A 16534-nucleotide genomic window follows, 5' to 3' on the forward strand; every position below is an offset into this window, starting at 1 on the left:
GACACACACGTCAGAACTGGTGAAAATTGCAAAGTTCTGAAGTGACAGGGCTCGAGCGTTGCCAGTGGGCTCCATAGTGCCCACATGTGCATGAAATTTGGTGTGTTCATTGCTCTCATCATTAATCGACATAATACATATTTTTTGGCAGGAAGTCAGCCATTTTGGATTTCGTGCATCAGTTTTCATTTTACGAACATGTTTGAGGCCTTTAGGATTTGCACAAACTCATGGAATTTTGTACCTATGTTCGAATTAGTAAGTATTGTGATTTGTATCACAATTTGGCTTGGGTGTGGTACATTGGCTCTATAGCGCCCCCTAATTACTTCTAGCATTTTTGATGTGCTAGGGGTGCTCAAAAACTCATAAAACTCTGCACATGCATCAAAAGTGGTGTAACTTGACATCTGATATGGGTCTTGGGCTCGGGTGTGGCAAAACGGCTCAGGGGCACCCCCTAAAAAAACTGCAAAGTCAAAGCCCCCACCTTTAAATTTGATGTATATGTACAAAATTTGGTAGGCAGATGTAACATCTCCAGACTTAAAAAAAACCCTCTCGGAACCATACCCTAAGTCCAACAGGAAGTCAGCCATTTTGAATCCACTTTGCTTTTTTTGGACACAGGAAGTGATAGTTATCGCCAACAGGCAATGTCCAATATCCATGAAAATGTATATCCATGTCAGGTGCCCTCTGGTAAATATATTCCTGTATCGTGTTGCTCTGCAATAATAGCAGTTTGACTGCGGCGTAGTTTGACTGCGGTGCACCCCAATGTGTGCGAAGGAGCGAGGGCCCAATCATCACTGCTTGCAGCTTCAGTTACTATTATTATTATTATTATTATTATTATTATTACCCCAAGCCTTTGCATTTTTGAGGAGCTTAGGATGCTTGAAAACTCCCAAAAATTGGCACACAGGTCAGAACTGGCGAAAATTGCAAAGTTCTGTAGTGATTGGGCTTGGGCATGGCCAGCAGACTCGATAGTTCCCCCAAACACAGGGCCATGTTGGAATCAATTTGCTTAGATGTTCATGAAATTTGTTGGGTTCATCATTCTGGTTATTTTAGTCATTTTTCGCTGGACAGGAAGTCAGGCATTTTGGATTTTGTGGGTCAATTTTCAGTTTACAAACATGTTTGGGGCTTGCAAAACTTTGAACCGTGTTCGAAGTAGTCAAAGAGTCCTGGCCGGAACACATCTACATGTCAATATTGAGTCATAGTCATAGCACCACCTACTGACAACAGAAAGTCGGCCTTACGTGATGAACGTCATCCAGTTTACATGACGATTACATGGTGTGGTCTACACATGACATACAGCAACATGATGTATAATTAGTGGGTGTTCTCTAGCGCCACATAGTGGACACAGGAAGTGATAGTTGTCTCCTACATGTAATTTCCAATATCCATGAAAATGTATATCCATGTCAGGTGTATGTATTGCCATGTATTCTTCTGTTCTATAATAACAGCAGTTAAAATGCGGTGTAGTTCGACTGCAGAACATCCCAACGTGTGCAAAGAAGCTTGCATTGTTGCTTGCAGCTTTAATTATTATTGTTATTATTATTTCCCTATGCCATTGCATTTTTGAGGGGCTTGGGATACTCGAAAACTCATGAAAATTGGCACACACACACATCAGAACTGGTGAAAATTGCAGTGTTCTGCAGTGATTGGGCTCGGGTGTGACCAGCAGGCTCCATAGTGCCCCCAAATGCATGGCCAGGTTGGGATAAAGTTGCTTGGAGGTTCATGAAATTTGAAGCGTTCATTGCTCTCATCATTCTGGTCATAAAACATATTTTTAATTTTTTTTTTTCACCAGACAGGAAGTCAGCCATTTTGAATTTCGTGCATCAATTTTCATTTTATGAACCCACATTTGATGCCTTTAGGATGCACTAAAACTCATGAAAGTTTGCGCCCATGTTCAAACTAGTAAGTTTCAATTTGATTGGGCTTGCGCATTGTACGTCGGCTCTATAGCGCCACCTAATTACTTTTAGCATCTTTGAGGTGCTACGGGTGCTTGAAAACTCACAAAACTTTGCACATGCATCAGAAGTGGCGTGACTTGATATCTGTAACAAAATGTGGCAAAATGGCTCAAAGGTGCCCCCTAGAAAATTTCAAATTCAAAGCCCCCACCTTAAAATTTGACGTATATGTACAAAATTTGGTAGGCAGATGTGCCATCCCCAGACTTTAAAAAAAGCCTCTTGGACCCCTCTATACCCTAAGTCCAACAGGAAATCAGCCATTTTGAATTTACTTGGCAACTTCAAATTGGGTCGGTGATATCTAAAGGCCTTTGCAATGCTAAATTGTGAAGCTTTTAAGTTTTCATGGAACGACCTTGGCGTGGCATACCAGTCACAGAGACACATAGTTCATCAAATGCATACACAATATATATTTCCTATATGTCATATCCAGTGCCATGGGCAAAATCGACATAACCAAGCAACTGAGGTCACATGAACCTTTAAGGTTAGTTGATCATCAATCATGACACTCAAGTTTTGGGAAGACTTTGTGGGTATGAGTTGGATTGATTCAAGCTGGATACTGATCTGCTGTTGTATAGAGGGACTGGCTGGGATGACAAGGAGCTCGGACACTTTGTATCTTCTATTTTTTTTAATCGAACTATTTTGTGTGCTGAAAACTCAAAAAAAAAATTTTTTTTAAAGAGTTATTGAGGAGAACAGAGTGATATTCATTAATTTTCCTTTCTGATCCAGGCATCCTACTGGAGATGTTCCTAAAATCCAAAGATTTGGTTTCAAAAAAACAAATATAAAAATGATTGTTCTGTCTTTTAGTAGTCAGTTGCCATTTGTATGCAGCTTTCTGTAACGTTCCTCTCTTTTAGTCCACTTCCACAGCTGACAGAATAATAATATTTTCTGTGTTTTCAGGGTGTTCATTCTGGTCTTGGTGTGTGTTAGTCTCTTGTGGATACCAGTCATTCAAACAGCAAATAGTGGACAGCTGTTTGATTATATCCAGTCAGTGACCAGCTTTCTAGCTCCACCCATTACCGCTGTATTCCTAATGGCTATCTTCTGGCCACGTGCCAACGAGCAGGTAGGCACACACACACACACACACACGCAAACGAAAGCTTATACCATCAAAATAATATGAGAGATACTTTAATCACATTTTTCATCATATATAATCACAAATTTCTACATATAATGGCTATACCTTGGATATTGGCTGAAAACCTCTTTTTTCATAGTTTTACACAGCCCGAATGCAGTGTTGAATCATGGTCAGGGATTATTATGATGATGATGCTATGCCCTTGCCAAGCAGAATATATCTTGCAGAAAAACACCAGCAAACTGAACACAAGATGCATCCTGTTAATAATTTATACTTAACACAAGGAGTTAATGGGAGTCCCACTGTAGATAACCTACAGTGTAGGATCTGATATATAGCTTGGTGTTAGATTTCACCCCTTTTTTAGCACCCCTGCTACACTAAATGTATTTTTTATTATCGGGCTGTATTGTGCTTTTACTCCCCCAAATGAACTTTTTTCAATTTACTTTGTGATATAGTCATGGTGGGCTATGCACAGAGCTGCATTCAGAGTTTTTCAGAAGTGACAGCTGTCAGCCTAATGGCCTAATGGACATTAAAACATTTCCAACCAACTACTTTCTTACTGTTTTTTTCCATAGCAAGTTGATTCTCACCCTATTGATGTAAGGTGCCTTGCATCCAATTTAGGGGATCCTACATCATGAAAGCAAAAGCTGAACTGTCACTCACTGCTTTTTTGTGTGTACATGCTTGTCAGTCACATGAGGAGTAGGCAGGGTCACACAACTTAAAAGTGTGTGTGTGGTCCAGGTATTCCTCTCGTTGTGGGGACGTAAATCTCTTTACACAGTCATGTTGTGGGGACTCGCCTCCCTTAAGGGGACAAAAAGCAGGTCCCCTTAACGTAAATAATAAATTTTAAGGTAAAGACTTGGTTTAAAGTTAAGGTTAGTTCAGGGTTATGTTAAGGAAAGGGTAAAGGTTAGGGTTAGGCATGTGGTTGTCATGGTTAAGGTTAAGATAAGTCTCCAGGAAATGTAATGTAAGCCAATGTAATGTGCGTGTGTGTGTGTGTATGTGTACATGCGTGTGTCAGGGTGCATTCTGGGGTCTGACAACTGGACTAGTGGTGGGACTAATCCGGATGGTTCTGGAGTTCTCCTATACAACTCCTTCCTGTGGTCAGCCTGATCATCGGCCTGCTATCCTGGCTGACGTCCACTACCTGTACTTTGCTCTCATCCTGTTGGCACTAACATGTCTGACCATTGTTGCTGTCAGTTTGGCCACTGCCCCAATACCTAAACAACACGTGAGTAACATTTCATACTTTTATTTATGTTCTCATTTTCAAATTGAGTAACAGGACATGAGTGCTGGGCAATAAAAATGTGTGTTTAACACACAGTTCAGTCATGTTTCCAACACTGTACCACACATGAGCTTTAATGAAGGCTGCAGGAAGCTACGCTCTCTCCAAAAAGGAGCAGCAGAAGTGGGACCCTGCAAGTACTTCAGCCTTTGTTTACAAACCCATCAACAAGCTATAAATGATACCCAGACTGCCAAATATACAGTAGGGCTTGGGAATATTTTTTGGCGCTGTTTTCTTCCCTAACTCACAAATCACAAAAACTGACTGTGTTTTGGGATCTGTAGGGAATCTGGCATGCAGAGAGAAAGAGAAGAAAAAAATCACTCACACCTACAGTACTTAATCCAAAAGGCAGCATACAGCAAAACAAGAATTAAAATGAATTACTACAAGCCTGTACCCAAACTCATAAGCTTCTCTACACAGAATGGGGATGAAATATATAGCCTACGTTATGAATAAAAGATTATACTTTGTGTTGCAGATGAGCATGGAAAAAAGATAAGGTTACTGCATCTGATAATTTAGACATAAAAAGTTTTTCAAAAAAATATCCAGTGTAGTGTCACAGGGCTCAGTGGGATATGGTATCAGAAAAAGCCACATACTATAGTCTAAAAGATTAATATTGTATGTCCAAAACATAATGACCCAGGCCATTTATTACAAATGATACTACAGAGTACTGGGTTGACCCTCTTCAAGATTCCCCACCATGAAACAGCCAGAACAATCAATTCAGTGTTTCTGAGTGTTATTTAACTGTTTTGTCTCATTTTAATGTTGTAGGACATTGTTACAGACTAGTCAAGTCTAGGGGATTCCGTATTAAGCACCAATACTAGTCCTAACCTGGAGGGTGTAGGAAAGGAGAAAACGTGGGAGAATAGAGGAAGACGGACTGGTTTCCAAGGTTAGAGATAGACAGCCTGGAGGTGGGTTACCTTATCGGGTTTCCACGCCGACTAGCATTTCAAGTCCCTCCGACTCGGCCTCGCCAGCGCTGGCGTTGCTCTCGTGAGCCGCGAGCTCCTTCTGGCGGTTCAGTTCAGTTTTTGGTGGTTGGGGGGATGGGTCCCCGAAGAACAAAACTGGTTTTACTCAAGGGTCCGGGTGCAGGAAAGGTGTGAAGCTGTAATGTCTCGAACGCTTCTAAAAGGGACGTCTCTCTGGGCTTTAACTCAACTCGTATCACTTTCAATGTTCGCGCTTTCCCAGCTGAGCCTCAACACGTTACTCCAGTGGCTGCGCGCGCACCTCACCGTGACGTCGTTTTATCAACCCGCAACTTAACCACACCCCCTTGTTATCTTCTCAATGAAAACCAGTCCAGTTTAGGAAAGGGAAAGGAAGAAAGAGGAACTATAAACCCCGCCCCCTTTACTCCTAACACATTGTTAAACGTATATGTCATGGGCACATAGTAGTGGGCATGTCTGTGATTATTTATGTTTATTCAAACTAAGAATAACTGTCTAATGGTCATAGCACCATGATCCACAGAGCTATCAAGGAAAGACTAACCACCTGGTGGTGACTCTGACCAGTATTGCTTCAAAGCTGCAATACTGCACAGCTTGAGGCAAACTGACATGCCACCTAGGCAAATATAGGTCATATGTCAAAATTCAGGCCCCACTATCCAATCAAACTGGGACACAGGTCAATATTTTCACCCATCTTTCAGACAAAACTGCCATGCAGGTCAGTATTTTCGCCCTTCTTCCAGACAAAACTGCCTCACGGGTCAGTATTTTTGCCCTTCTTCCAGCCAAACATCTTTGCAGGTCAGTATTTTCAACCTTCCTCCCAATCAAATTGCCTCACAGGTCAGTATTACTGACCTTCCTCCCGCTGAAACTGACCCATGGGTCAGTAATATTGACCTTCCTCCCACTGAAACCAACTGGGCGGGTCGAAATAGAAAACCAAAACTGAATATTTTGAAAACCATTGGACAAGTCAACAATAATCCCAAAATCCAAAATCCAAGGGTGGATTTGATCACGGGGAAGGTCAACAGTACTGACCCGTGGGTCAATTTCAGGAGGAAAGTCAGTAATAATAACCTGAAAAGTGGTTTCGTCTGGAAGAAAGGCAAAAATACAGACACATGAAGTGGTTTGATCGGAAGGGAGGTCATAAATACTGACCTATGAATCAGTTTGTTTGGACAGTGGGGCATTAATTTTGACATATGACCCATATTTGCCCAGGTGACCCATCAGTTTGCCTCAATCTGAGTCACACCAGGTTGTCTTTCCTTGATAGCCCTTTGGATCAGGGTGCTAAGACCATTAGACAGTTATTCTTAGTTTAAATAAACATAAATAATCACAGACATACCCACCACAATACCACAATATCAAACATTTTAGACTGTCACAATGTGACATTTTCTGATATCCATATCCCACTGTATTCTATGACACTACACTGGATATTTTCTTTGAAAAAATAAAAAAAACTTTGGGCAGACCTGCCAACCCTGGATGAATTTTTTGAGTACTACTTCAGCGAACTAGATGCATTGGATGCAAATCACTGCTGTTCACACAATGAATTACTGTACATAATTTGCATACATACGCATAACAGTACATCATTTGCATACATGCAGCAAACAGACAAAAAAAGTGAGGGATGTACTGATATGAAAATTCTTGATACCAATAACAGACTGTTTACAAAAATATCTGCAGATGACAATACTGTTACTTGGTCATTTATGCCTATGTTTGTCCATTTGTCTTTCACCTGCCTAAACATAGCTTAAGAAGGAACACAATTTCACTTAAGCTACACACTAACCTACCACTACTGCTGCATTTATATAGTTTCTATTGTTTACACCTTCACAATAATCAAACTTTAAGCCAATTTGATTTTTGAAAATATGATTTTCAGCTCATTTGAAAAGGTGATGAGAATGTAGCTGTAAAACCCTAACCAGCCGAAACAGACTATTTTGTCGTTATGGTGAAAAAAATGTTAGAGCTGGTTAATACAACTGTTATCATTATAGGTAGGCATATATATTGGACTTAATTTGCAATGGGGGGTGTTTCCTTTTCTTGAAATTTTCCTAGAGTAAGCAAAGTTATAAACTACAGTGCCAACACACACACACACTTTGCAGGTCACAGGCCCATTCTGCCTTTTACACACACACACACACAGACACCTAGCAGCCCACATTATGGTCACGGGTTTGGCTGCAATAATAATTATGAATACAGTTTATTTTTTACAGCTAATTATGAACGCACGGACAATATAACTTAACGTTACTTTGCCAACTTAAATGTCTGGTGAACAAGCAAGCTAGCTTCCAAATTACGTAATGTTAGGCCAATGTTAATAACGTGAAATATTTTCCCAAGGTCAGAAGGTCTGTTAACTTAAGTTAACTCAATTGACAATTTCAACTTTCCACATCCACTCCAGTCCTGTTTACCTTTGCAAAGGAGTTAAAAGAACCATCCTCATTTGAGGAACCAGCCAGCCAGAGTGAGGAGGGGGACGAGAGGGATAAAATCAATATCATGGTTGTCGATTTGCAGTCTCTTGAAATGACATTACGTATTTGTCAATCATGATCCCCACTTTTTTCTTGGATATAGGGTTCTCAAATATAAAAGATTGCGGTGGCCTTTGAATCTTAACTCATCCTTCTTCTCCTCAAAGTGTTTTTCAATGCATTTAGTCACAGGAGCTCTTGATGGCATAACATGGGCTTGAGGTACCAAACAAGCTCTTTCAATACCTTGCCCTCTACCACACTGACTGGCAGCATATCAGCATATCAATCATTTGGCACCCCAACTTGTTGATGGCCTTGGACCGGCACACCTCACACTTTCTCGACCTGGCTGGCAGCAACATGATCTTTGGCTGTGAACCAACCTTGGACATGGCAGATGGGCGCTTGTTCTTAATGTGGTACAAATATGACCGCCCTTTTACAACAGTGGTTTTTGGAAAAATAACATACTTTTTTAATATAACTTACATCATAGTATAGTTACACATTCACACACTCTCCTGCCAGGCTTTTGGAAGCGGGCAAAAATTATTTTCTCCAGCAGGTAGCATTTATAAGACCGCCTCTTTGTCTTTTTGAGCTCCTTATAATCTGTGACAGTGGTATTTGTCTGCTTGACATATTCCATTTCTGCATTAGAGATTTCGGAAGATGCTTTGGACTCGTTTTCACTCATCATGAATTTATTTCCTCCATGGCAGAAAAACATGTTACATGAACCTTCAGAAACTCCTGCAGGTTAAACTGGACTAACGAAACACTTGTAGGGCTGACTCTAACACACTCACTGTAAACAGACTTTAAGACATTCGCTAGCCTAGCAACATTAATGCCACAAACACCTCATAATGCAACACTCTAGTCGGTTTTACACCAGTACTTTTAAAAAGAATATCTGATGTTGTGAACACGTAATTGTCTAGCTTAGCAGAGTGTGTATGCAAAGTACCAATATGTGTAACAGTCAAAAATATTTTCAGCAGTTAACCGATTAACAGTTAACCACTGACATCCCTAATCAGTGGATTTTATTCTTAAGGTCCTTCAGATCTACTTGCTGGTAGATCTGAAGCAGCAAACAGGAAACATTGGTTAGGGAAGCCTCCTCCCAGCTACAATTAAAAGTAAAGCCCAACTCCAACACAAACACCTGCCTGCTGATCTTATTAAAAATAACAACATGTGGGGCCAGCTACATAAATATCTGCGTAGATTCATGACTAAAACTGTGTGTATGCACCAAGCCAGAAATTATTTTCATCAGATTTATAAAGCTGTTCATATGCATGGTTCTGTTTTATAAATCTCATTCCTGCTGTTGGCTGAAAGGTTCGAACATCATGGCTACTATACCACAATTTTATTACTTTTATATTAGTATATGTAAATTCTCAGAGCTGACAAAGCACAACATTAATATTTGATAATTCACTGCCAACATTCAGCTGTACCACAAACGCAGTAAAGAAAATGGCATGTTTGTTGCAATGTTTGTTAAAGCACTGCAGAGGAAAATGCCTCAATTTGTGACTGGTGTACAGCACCTTTAACACCTAGCAATCACAAAGTTAGATGTATATTCCTTTTCCACAGCAGAGACAAAAAAGTTAACCTGGTGCTTCCCAGTAATCTGAACTTCAAGAACTGTACATAAAGCGTTGGTTGCATTTTCACTGTTTTTTACGAACTGGGATGTTTTCGATGTATGTCTTAAAAAAGACAACAGCAGGACTATTCTGCCCCTGATATGTGTTCCATCTATGCACAAACTGATAGATAGCAAACAAACAGGATTCAGAGACAGTCGAACACAGGAGTAAAGTTAAGGTGTTTTACTGAGTCCTCTTTTCTCTTCCTTTCTTTGTAAAACTGAAATAAATACAAAGTTATAATGCTTTGGTTGCGAACTGTTCTCAGAATACAGCACAAATGAATTTTCATTGCTTACAAATAGCCTCCATGCACATGCTACAGCAAGAAGCTACATTTAGCTTAGCATTTTTAACCTTAGCAAATTAAATTATCACAAAGTAGTTGATTTTTACTCTAAACATAGTAATTTCAAATTATTTATATAGACATTTGCACAAAACACAGAAAATGTAACAAAACTTACAAGCAAATGCTCTCCAAGGCACAAACACAAAGGAAAAGGGGAGAGGAGCTTTCTGTCTGATCACATTCTTGCACACTATGGCCCAATCCCAATGTCCACACTCACTGACTCACAAACTTTGTGGCATGTCTAACGCCTGAGACACACTGCATGAGTGAGCAGTGCGTGTGCATCGCGAAAGCTCTTGCTTTTCATTTCAGCACCCATGTTAACAGGTTAGAGCAGCCACACAGCCCGCGTGAGACACGCGTCTCACGCAAGGCTGCTGCGCCGCGTCATCTAGAGATTCAAGGTCTCGTCTATTTTCTCCGCATGACGCGTGGTTCTCAGCAGAAATAGACAGGGAACACAATAGAAAGATAGGGCTGCCAGTGGCAGAAGTGCTGCAGCAGACTAGATGCATGAACCTAGGCAGTGTGTATGCGTCGCTGAACTGCTGTGTCTCTCACACTTGCAGCGTCCACACTGGAAGCGTGTCTGCTGCGGCGCTTCTGCCACTGGCAGCCCTATTTTTTTATTGTGTTCCCTGTCTATTTCTGCTGAGAACCATGCGCCTCACACAGAGAAAATAGGCGAGACCTCGAATCTCTAGATGAAGCAACGCAGCAGCCTTGCATGAGACACGCGGGACACGCATGCTGCTACAATGCTGTCTGTGTGGACACTGCAAGCGTGCAAGATGCAGCAGTTCAGTGATGCTTGCTGCCTGTTTAGTTGTGTTCACCACACTAGACTGTTTTGTCTTTGTCCCGCTCAGGACTACTGCTGTGTTTGTGCCACCGTGAGTGAGAAAGTAAGTTGCTTTGTTGATCAGAAACCAGACAACGTGCGTTACAGACTGCCGTCTGTACACATGCTGTCTGTGGACAAAGGAACCGCTTCTCTCCCTCTCATGATCACTTTCTCTCCTTTTTCCCTCTCTTGTGACTAACATGCGCGCGCACACACATACACGCACCGACACCCCTTTTACACATCTGATGAGATAACGTCGGATAAAGCGCTACTCTATTCGCCGTTAGAAGGTTGAGAGCAGTGGAAACAAAAGCAGAACCTGTGACATTGGCTACACAACATTCCTACTGTGGAAAAAGGGCCAGTTCACATTTGAGGTCCTCAAGTGGAGGGTAGACCATTGTAAGTACTTACAGTTTTTCAGTCAACCACCTTATTTGGAATAAATGAGGAATATGTGCAGCATTAATTTTTGGCGTCAAGGCTCTAGGATGCTGTGGTGGAGGTAGGGCTTTTGAAATGCTCTATCAACAGTGGCAACGGCAGCCACAGCAGCAAGCGACAGCATAACGTATGTTAGCAGTGTGGCAGCAGGCATGCAGCAAAAGGTCTAGCAGATTACGGACGGCTTAAGTAGACCGCCATGATTAAAAAGTTGGCTATGTGGTGCAGAGAGAGGTGTATGCCATGCAAGTTAAGGGGCAAGTCGTGTTTTGCTGCCTGAACTGGCTTGCAGACATTGCTTAATTTCTACTTTAAAGCTAGGAGAGTGTAAAGATTGACATATTTATTTTGTTTTTCTCCTCCTCTCCTGTCCAGCTGTACAGGCTGACCTGGTGGTCCAGATATAGCCAGGAGCCTCGGGTCGACCTCACGAGTCCCTGGATGACCTCTGACCCAGTGAACCTTGACACTAGCTGTGACTCCGACCGCTTGCCAGATTCCTGGTGGCGGAGAGCTGCTCTGTGGCTCTGTGGTCTGACTGGTCCCAGCTCTGGTCCTGCATCTCCAGTGACTGAAAACAGCAAACTGAACTCCCTGCAGGAGGAGCCACTTTGGGGAATAGTCTGCAATGTTAATGCTCTGCTACTACTGACTGTTAATGTGTTTCTCTGGGGATACTTTTCCTAATCTGAAGGTTTAATGAAATCCTGAACAAGTTGTTATCAGTAAAGTTATACTAGGCATTTCATTCTTTGTTTAATTTTTTTGATGAAATGGCTTGGTTGAGTGGTTCAACCAATCAGCTCCTCTGTTGGATTTGTCTTCTATGCAACAAAAGACTTTAAGTGTCTATTAATGATCATGCTATACTCCAATTTAACTACTGACAAGCTCTTTAACTCACTTACATGGTCTGTAAATAATCACTTCTTAAACACTGTAAATAATCAGTCTGTAAATAATCACCTCTTAAACACTTCTTAAACATTCTCAAAAAGCCATGATTCCACACATGTAAATGTCAGTGAATTCTTCATCTCTCTCTGCACCATCAGCACTGCTGGTGGCCACTACCTGAATGACATTTGTGCACTTAAGCTTCATTTATACTCCTGAGCGGACGCGTACATGGACAGCTGCAAACACCACAGACAGGAAGTTGTTCTGTTTATACTACCTTCTGGGGTCAGCTTGGAGGACGCATTCCTCACATGCACAGTAGATTGCCATCTACAGGAACAAAGAGTTGTGACTGCATGGACCAGTGCAGTCCACGAGAAAAGACTGGAAAAAACTGATTGACCCCAGGTCCGTTGTGGCCTCCTGGACTATTACATGCTTGCTCTTGGTGTGATTTTTGTTGTTTGATCACTCCTGGGGAGGGTAATAATGGTGTTGGATGTCTTCAATTTGTACATGATCTGCCTGACAGTTGACTGGTGGAGTACAAACTCTTTAGAAATGGTTTTGTAACCCTTTCCAGCTTGGTGAGTATCAACAACTCTTCTTCTAGGATCCTCAGAAATATCCTTTGTTTGAGCCATGACACACTTCCACAAACCTGTGTTGTGAGGCTCAGAGTTTGACAGTGAAGATCCAGATTTCTCTTCTTTAAATAAAGCAGGGCCTCCCAGACTCACACTTGATTGTCATCACATTGATTGAAACACTTGAAATTTCCCCTTCAAATGAATTGATAATCCTAGGAGTTCACATACTTTTGCCACACACAAATATGTAACATTGGATCATTTTCCTCAATAAATAAATAAACAAGTGTAAGATTTTTGTCTCACTTGTTTAACTGATGTCTCTTTATCTAGTTTTAGGACTTGAATGGAATTCTGATCACGTTTTAGGTCATATTAATGCAGAAATAGAGCAAATTCTAAAGGGTTCACAAACTTTCAAGCAGCACTGTAGGCTAAATAATAAGGGACCTAACACTGACCCTTGTGGAACACCCATTGTGCACTTCATGGTCCTGGACAGTGCGTCACAAACTTTAACACACTTTAACACAAGATTTACCTTAGATTTAGTTCCTGGATAACGTTGTTCCTTAAACCATAAATCAACATGTCAGTGTTTCTTCTAATTTTAATTGTCTTCCTTAGTGCAGCATCTCTAGATTTCATTAGTTTCCACAAATTTTCCATTAAACCACGGTAAATTGTTTTTATTTTTAGATTTTTATCTGTATCCTCACATTAAATCTTTCCCTCACAGAGTTGAATCTGTGAGGAAAAGTATCACAGCTACAGTCCAGATCATCAGAGGACAGTACATCATCCCAGTTCAAGCTGTTAATTTGATTGATAAATTCTTCTCGCTTAGCTCTGGGTATGCATTGAAGGATCATTGTCTTAGTTGCCGTCCTAAATCTATTTTTAGTCAGTTTTCTCACACATGGGGTTAGGTTATGATCTGATAAGCCTGCGATTAAATTATAACTTTCAGTTATTCTTTCTGGTTTGTTAGTAAATATCAGATCAGTTTGTGTACTGGAGCATTTTGCAATCCTAGTTGGGCCTTTTACTAGTTGTTCTAGTTGGAATTTCACTGTGATCACTTTTAATTTTTTCCTCTTAGATTTATCCTCCCAGTTCACATTAAAATCACCCATAAGTAATAATTCTTTGTTGAGATTGCACCCTTTCAAGACTTCTGTGAATGTATCATAGAAAGTGTCATCTGCAGAAGGGGGCCTATAGACACCTATGATGTTAAAAGACATTTGTTGGGATAGCATTATTTTTATCCCAACATATTGTAACGTGTTACCCACATTGTAAACCACATGTTCACATTTGATGTTGTCTCTCACATAAAAAGCACCCCTCTTCCATTAGCCCTCTTTCCCTTCTTTTCTGAAACATTGGTATCCAAGCACAATGAACACACTCACAGGAGTTGTTTGTTTCAACCATATTTCAGTCAGACAGAGAAAGACCAGTTTTGAGTCAGAAACAAGATGAATTAGCTGATTGCTCTTTGCAGTAATGCTTCTGATGTTAAAATGTCCACCAAATAGCCCCCTCGGTCTCAGGTTTGGGTCCCATAAGACTTTTGCATGATTGACAGTTTGGAAGGTTTTGAATAACCTCTGCCTCCTCACTGCAGGGTTTCGACACACAGTGGTGTCAGTGGCACATTTTGTGAGAGAAACACTGGACCTTATCAAGTTCTCCACAGTCCAGAAGTGAAACATTATTCATTGAGACATTATACTTGGTGTTAACAAAGTTTAGTCTGTTAAGGAAGAAGCCCGGCTCATCACTGGCACCAGAGGAGTCCCAGACACACTCGGTCACAAATCAGCATTGAAGTTCTGTAGCGCTCCAGGGGTCACTGGTCCAGGATTTAACTGAACATCTCTGGAGAGCAGGAGCACCATGAAGAGGAGACCTGCTATTCTCCAAAACGGGGTGGCAGATGACTGGTTTACTCGATCGGTGATTGCTCTAGTACCTGGGCTCGTCCATGCCACAGGACAGAGGAAGAGATTGCAAAATATCCCAGTAAGTTATGATGAAAACTCACTGTTGGAGCATCAACTGGACATGAGCCAGCGTTTGTCCCAAGCTCAATCACTCTGTGTCCCAGCTGTTTTCCATCAACGTTGATTGCTCTGGCCAGACAGACACGTACAGGCAATACAGCAGTGAGTACCAACAGTAGTCCAAAAAGCATTCCATGAAACACAGCCCAGGTCTTTTTGCTGATGAAACACTGCATTGAACTTGATGCAGTTTTTGACAGGCATGCTCTGTGGTATGATAAATGGCCTAAGAGGACAGTCCTTTGTAGCAATCACATCCAAGATCCCAGTGGCCCGAGGGCAGAAGCTCCTCTTAAACCCCTCAGCACCAGCCCGGTAAACCCGAAACCTCCTCTCGGCCTCAGCAGGGAGAAAAGGCCGCCATCCGGGCAGTTAGGAACCCCAGAAGATCCATGTGGCCAGGACCATTTCCTTTGATGTTGAGATGGATGTACAGATGGTCTTGTTTGAATTAATGTGATATTTACATTTGAGAACCTGGAACGGCCTCGTAGCAGAGTTGGCAGGGGGGTGAGTTTACCATCTCACCATCCCAATGAGTGACCCCCAGTCATATGCCATCACTTCTTGAGTCCAGGGTGCATAGAGAAGCTCCAGCATGCATGGAATACATTACCAGCAAGGATACTTTAAGTTTCCTTCTTATTTTAAAAAAATAACTCTTCTGTTAGCTTCTTCAGTGCTGTATCTAACAGCAGTTGACAGCTAGCTAGTTGTTTTGATTTGAAAAATATATCCAAAGATGATGTTTTCTCTTCTGTTCTTTTTGATCAATGCTATTACTTCTTCTATAGAGTCCTTTCTGAAGATTATTGAGGGTTATTTTGCAAAATGTTCCACACGTCAGAAGTAGCAAAACATGATATCTGATATGGGTCTTGGGCTTGGCTGTGGCAAAATGGCCTTGAGGGAGCCCCCTAGAAAATTTCAAAGTCAAAGCCCCCACCTTTAATTTTTGACATAGGTGAATGAAATTTGGCAGGCACATGTATCATGTCCAAATGAACAAAAAAGCCTCTTGAAGCCATACCCTAAATCCAAGAGGAAGTCAGCCATTTTGAATTAACTTTGCAGTTTTGCTTTGTTTTTGCCATTTGCAGACATTGTATTTTAACAAACTCCTCCTAGAGATTTGATCCATTGGACTTCACTTCACATCTTAAGAGCTTTACGATAAAAAGTTATCAAAATCACAAGTCTTTGTGGAACTTCTTGATGTGGCGTGCTGGTCAATTTGCATGTCTCACCATGAAACAGGAAGTTGTTGTACCTCCACTAGACTTTGTCCAATTTGGCCCAAATGTCATATCTTTGATAAAAGTCCAGGCCTGAACACATCTACATATCAATATTGAGTCATAGTCATAGCGCCACAAACTGTCAACAGGAAGTCAGCAGCCATTTTGGAACAAATTTGCTTTGATTTTCAAGAAATTCTGTGGGATTATTTCTCTCATCATTCTACCCAGAAATAATTTCTTTTGGGAATTAAAAAAAAAAAAGTCAGCCATTTTGGATTTCGTGTGTAAATTTTCATATTATGAACAGATGTTTGAGGCCTTTAGGATGTGCAAAAATCCATGAAAATTTGCAAGTATGTTTGTACTAGTGCATATTTTGATTTGATATCACAAATAGGCTTGGGTGTGACATGTTGGCCCTATAGCGCCCCCTAAT

The 16534-nt window shown here is 41.2% G+C and overlaps 1 protein-coding gene across 1 annotated transcript in view; it reads left to right on the forward strand.

The window, feature by feature from the left end:
- slc5a9 (solute carrier family 5 member 9) overlaps positions 1 to 12677 on the forward strand; it is a 59787-nt gene extending 47110 nt beyond the window's left edge. Inside the window, exons 14-16 of the mRNA XM_042417712.1 lie at positions 2943 to 3111; positions 4178 to 4393; positions 11671 to 12677. Of these exons, the coding sequence (XP_042273646.1) occupies positions 2943 to 3111; positions 4178 to 4393; positions 11671 to 11982 (697 nt within the window). The 3' untranslated portion in view covers positions 11983 to 12677. The remainder of the gene's footprint in view (positions 1 to 2942; positions 3112 to 4177; positions 4394 to 11670) is intronic.
- Positions 12678 to 16534: the final 3857 nt, after the last annotated feature.

Source organism: Thunnus maccoyii, chromosome 7 (assembly GCF_910596095.1).
Source record: "Thunnus maccoyii chromosome 7, fThuMac1.1, whole genome shotgun sequence".
In the NCBI taxonomy this organism is placed as follows: Eukaryota; Metazoa; Chordata; class Actinopteri; order Scombriformes; family Scombridae; genus Thunnus; species Thunnus maccoyii.